This window comes from Rhinopithecus bieti, unplaced genomic scaffold (assembly GCF_001698545.2).
Source record: "Rhinopithecus bieti isolate Rb0 unplaced genomic scaffold, ASM169854v2 scaffold_22745, whole genome shotgun sequence".
Lineage (NCBI taxonomy): Eukaryota > Metazoa > Chordata > Mammalia > Primates > Cercopithecidae > Rhinopithecus > Rhinopithecus bieti.
Window position 1 is genome coordinate 226,108 of NW_016810815.1, and position 5,218 is coordinate 231,325.

Genomic DNA, 5,218 nt, shown 5'->3' on the forward strand with positions numbered 1-5,218 from the left:
GGATTTCACCATGTTGGTCAGGCTGGTCTTGAACTCCTGACCTTGTGATCCACCCGCCTCAGCCTCCCAAAGTGCTGGGATTACAGACGTGAGCCACCGCACCCAGTCTATTTTTTTTTTTTTTTTTTTGAGATGGAGTCTCACTCTGTTGCCCAGGCCAGAGTGTAATGGTGCAGTCTCGGCTCACTGCAACCTCCACCTCCTGGATTCAAGCAATTCTCCTGCCTCAGTCTCCCATGTAGCTGTGACTGCGAGCACATGCCACCATGCCTGGCTAATTTTTGTATTTTTAGTAGAGACAGGGTTTCGCCATGTTGGCCAGGCTGATCTCGAATTACTGAGCTCAGGTGATCCACCCACCTCAGCCTCCCAAAGTGCTAGGAGTACAGGCATGAGCCACCGCGCCTGGCTGAGTTTTAATTTTCTGTAGAGATGAGGTCTCACTATGTTCCCCAGGCTGGTCTTGAAGCCCTGGGATCACAAGTATGAGCCACCACGCCTGGCCTCCCTTCTTTTTTCCATGCTACCTAAGAAATGCAGTGTGTATTTACACGGACAGCCCATCTTAATCACACATGGCTGGTGGCCACTGTAGTGTGAGCACAGCTCTTGGTTCTGGGCTACTCCTTCAGGCCCAGCTCTGAACTGCAGTCACTCCAGCATGAACGTATGTGGTTAGTCTCCCCTTAGGACTCTGCTTCTAGCATGGGCACAGCTGTTTTTAGCATGCTCCATCATCATAGTCACTCAGCCTGCCCAACTGTGACCCGGCTCCCCAGGAGACAGTTCATTTTCAGCATGCCCTGTTCCTGTTCTTTCCCTCAAAGGAGCTCCCTCCACACCCCTCACCTCTGCCTGGACAGCCCTCTGCCACATGCCATGCTCCCACACGAGGCTGGACTTGGGGTAACCAAAGTGGGGGTGGGGTCCCAATGGGTGGATGGGAGGAGTTCCAGGGAACTCCACGTGGGTGACCCTGGATCACCTGCTCCCATCTCTGCCTACGTGCACCCTCATCGTGACCCCTATTCATCCCCAGGGAGAAGTCTCATTCCTGGTTGAGCACAGGCTGGTTTACCATGGTGATTGCGGTGGAGTTGTGTGACCACGTGCACGTATATGGCATGGTCCCCCCGAACTACTGCAGGTGAGCCCTCCTTGCAGCGCCCTCCCAGGACAACACTCAGGCACTGGCCACAGGATGGAGCTGGGAGGGCTGGAAACCTTGGCTGAAGGTGCCTTTGAGGGCCTCTGCTTCATTGTTTTCAAACTGTTCTGCAGGGATCTAGACTTCTTCTGCTTCCTCAGGGGCCTCCACTCCAAGTTCAGCCAGTTTATTTATTAATAATAACTATTAGTAGTAGCATTATATATGAAAAGCCCACTAGGGGACAGCTATACTTTACTGAGTACTGACCAGGTACCAAGCATGGCTACATGTAGTCTCTCACTTACTCCTCACAGCAACCTTATGGGATAAGAACTGTTATTCTTCCCATTTATTAAATGAGAAAAACTGAGGAGTATGTTTTATGAGTAGCCAGAGGTCCTCCAAACAGCAGGAAGAGGGACCAGGCTCCAGTGCCCACAGCCCTCACCACTGCTCTACACTGCCGCCCTCTTGGGGAAAGGAAAAAGTGCCACTGCATTTAAAAAAAAAAAAAAAAAAAAAAAAAAAAAAAGTTTGGTGGTTACAAACCTAGTCCACCCTGCACCCATTTTACGGATGGGGAAACCGAGGCCCCAGGAGCTGTGGGGATTTCTCTTATTGAGGTCCTATGGCAGGCGAGGGCCTGAAAGGGCAAGGACCCTGCCAGCGCCCACCCTGCCCTGATGACTCCCATCTGCTCTGTCCCAGCCAGCGGCCCCGCCTCCAGCGCATGCCCTACCACTACTATGAGCCCAAGGGGCCAGACGAATGTGTCACCTACATCCAGAATGAGCACAGCCGCAAGGGCAACCACCACCGCTTTATCACCGAGAAAAGGGTCTTCTCGTCGTGGGCCCAGCTGTATGGCATCACCTTCTCCCACCCCTCGTGGACCTAAGCCACCCAGCCTGTGGGACCTCAGGAGGGTCAGAGGAGAAGCAGCCTCCGCCCAGCCACTGGGCCAGGGACCACCTTCTGGTCAATCAAAGCTCGCCGGAGTGTCTCCCAGCCAATCAGGGCTTGGGGAATCTGTTGGCCAATCAGGGATTTGGGAGTCTATGTGGTTAATCAGGGGTGTCTTTCTTGTGCAGTCAGGGTCTGCGCACAGTCAATCAGGGTAGAAGGATATTTCTGAGTCAATCTGAGGCTAAGGACATGTCCTTTCCCATGAGACCTTGGTTCAGAGCCCCGGGAATGGACCCCCCAGTCACTCCCCACTCTACTGGGAAATGAGGTCCTGTCCCAAGGAGCTGGGAACTTGGTGGTGTCCCCTCAATTTCTAGCACCAGAAAGAGATATTGTGTGGGGGTAGAAGCTGTCTGGAGGCCCGGCCAGAGAATTTTTGGGGTTGTGGAGGTTGTGGGGGCGGTGGGGAGGTCCCAGAGTGGGAGGCTGGCATCCAGGTCTTGGCTCTGCCCTGAGCGACCTTGGACAAACCCTTCCCCCTCTGCGAGCACCCTTCTGCCCACACCAGTTTCCAGTGCGGAGTCTGAGACCCTTTCCACCTCCCCTACAAGTGCCCTTGGGTCTGCCCTCCCCGTCTGGACCCTCCCAGCCACTATCCCTTGCTGGGAGGCTCAGCTCTTTGGGGGGTCTGGGGTGACCTCCCCACCTCCTGGAAAACTTTAGGGTATTTTTGCGCAAACTCCTCTAGGGTTAGGGGACTCTGAAGGGAATGGGACAAATCTTAAGCTGTTTTCTTAGCCCCTCAGCCAGCTGCCATTAGCTTGGCTCTTTAATGCCAGGACTCCTCTTCTGCCCTCTAGCAGGGAGGTTTTCCAACTGTTGGAGGTGCCTTTGGGGCTGCTCCTTTGTCTGGAGCCACTGGGGGCTTCCGAGGGTCTCCCCCGACCCCCTGTCATGCTGGGATGACTGCCGGGAGCTGTGTCGCCTGGGTTCTGTCCCCTGGCTCTGTTATCAGGCACTTTATTAAAGCTGGGCCTCAGTGGGTTGTGTTTGTCTCTTGTTCTTCTGGAGCCTGGAAGGGAAGGGCTTCAGGAGGAGGCTGTGAGGCTGAGGGGACCAGATGGAGGAGGCCAGCAGCTAGCCATTGCACACTGGGGTGATGGGTGGGGGCGGCGACTGCCCCAGACTTGGTTTTGTAATGATTTGTACAGGAATAAACACACCTACGCTCCGACTTCGTGTCCTGTGTCTCCTGCGTCGAGCACAGCCTTCTGGCCCAGCGCTGCATGAGGCCTCAGGACTGCGTCTTCCGGTTGGGGGATTCCAGTAAAGCGATCCTCAGCTTTTTCAGAGCCAGTGGCCAGTGAGGTGTGTATTTTGCATCTTGAGTGGAGGCCTGGGGACTCTGGGGATGGTGGGCGCGTGTGGAGCCAGGCCCATCTGGCTTTTCCTGTCCCCACCTCACCCTGCCTGTGTGACCTTGGGCAAGTCATTTCGCCTCTGAGAGCCCCAATTCCTTCAAGGGCAAAAGGAGACCAGACACCGCCCTCGGGGAGCTCAGGTTCCAGGGAGGGAGGAGCCCCGTGATGCACTAGGAAGAATTCGCACAGAAGCTGGGAGAAGAGTTTGAGCAGTGAGTGCAGAAGGGGTGGGGGAAAGACAGCCCAGGCCACAGAGTCAGAGATCTCTCAGCTCCTTAAGGGTCTGGGGACCTGATGACTGGGAGCTGCGATTTCCTGCCAAACCCAGCAGGAGGGAGCCTGGCGGGCTGTAATGCTGGCAGGGGTGTGGTGAGTGATGGTCTCCGAGTTGCCACCAGCCTCTCTGCAAAAGGGCTGTGTACTCCAGGTTGGCGGGAGGCAGGGGTCTGTGACTCCAGAGATTACAAACTGTTTGGGCAGATAAGATGCCCTCGGGGGCGAGGCCTAACAAAGAGTGACTATGTAAGACACGGGCAGGCAGCCTGCTGGGATCCCCCAGGGCCCCTGAGCTGCTGGGGACAGGAAAGAGAACCCTTCCGGGCACTGGGCCAGCCAGGATGGTGGTGATTGGGGCTGGGAGGCATGAATGGCACCTTGCATCTGCCTCTCAATTCACGTAGCCAATAAGCAGCCGCATGCTGCGCACTGTATTAGGTACAGTTGATGAGGGCAGGAGTGTCTGATGGGAGGAGTGGCCCACAGAGAAGCCTCATGGTGGGATCCCCAGCTTCACCCAGTAGGCAGTGAGGCTACAGCAGGAGGGAGCAGTGAGAGATGAGACTGCCTGGGGCCAGATGGCGTAAGGCAAGGCCATAAATGTCAGTCTGAGGGGCCAAGAGCCTTGATCTTTCTTGTCTTGCTTAGAGAAGTCAAATGGGACCACAGCAGAATGGGCAGGAGGCTGACAGGTAGCATGGCCCAGGGCCCAGGGGCCGACCAGACACAGTAACAGTGGCAGTGGGGCCGGGGGTGCTAGAGAGACTGGGACTCCATGTAAAGTCTACATGGGGAACGGAAAGCCGTGCATGGGCATGGGAATATGGGAATATGGCACCCATCCAACCCCATGCAAAGGCTTCTGGGAACCTGGGTCGAGGAAGAGGTTTTTTTTTGTTTTTTTTTTTTTGAGACAAACTCACTGTGTCACCCAGGCTGCAGTGTAGTGGCGCAATCTCGGCTCACTGCAACCTCTGCCTCCCAGGTTCAAGCGATTCTCCTGCCTCAGCCTCCTGAGTAGCTGGGATTACAGGCACATGCCACCACGTCCAGCTAATTTTGTATTTTAGTAGAGACAGGGTTTCACCATGTTGGTCAGGCTGGTCTCAAACTCCTGACCTCATGATCCACCCACCTCAGCCTCACAAAGTGCTGGGATTTCAGGTGTGAGCCACCACATCTGGCCTTCCTCTTATTTTTTTTTTTTTGAGATGGAGTCTCACTCTGTCACCCAGGCTGGAGTGCAGTAGTGCAGTCTCGGCTTGTTGCAACCCCTGCCTCCTGGGTTCAAGTGATTCTCGTGCCTCAGCCTCCCAAGTAGCTGGGACTACAGGCGCTTGCCACCATGCCTGGCTAATTTTTGTATTTTTAGTGGAGACGGGGTTTCAGTATGTTGCCCAGGTTGGTCTTGAACTCCTGGCCTCAAATGATCCGCCTGCCTCGGCCTCCCAAAGTGCTGGAATTA

The 5,218-nt window shown here is 55.2% G+C and overlaps 1 protein-coding gene across 13 annotated transcripts in view; it reads left to right on the plus strand.

The window, feature by feature from the left end:
- Positions 1 to 3,290, plus strand: part of ST6GALNAC6 (ST6 N-acetylgalactosaminide alpha-2,6-sialyltransferase 6) — a 23,117-nt gene extending 19,827 nt beyond the window's left edge. For 9 of the 13 annotated variants that reach the window (XM_017892879.1, XM_017892881.1, XM_017892878.1 and 6 more), the window contains 2 exons: positions 1,040 to 1,147; positions 1,863 to 3,290. In XM_017892879.1, the coding sequence (XP_017748368.1) occupies positions 1,040 to 1,147; positions 1,863 to 2,271 (517 nt within the window). In that variant the 3' untranslated portion in view covers positions 2,272 to 3,290. Of the gene's footprint in view, positions 1 to 1,039; positions 1,148 to 1,858 lie in introns of all 13 variants that reach the window. The other 4 variants (XM_017892887.1, XM_017892885.1, XM_017892889.1 and 1 more) reach the window with 2 other exon arrangements.
- The last annotated feature ends 1,928 nt before the right edge of the window (positions 3,291 to 5,218 follow it).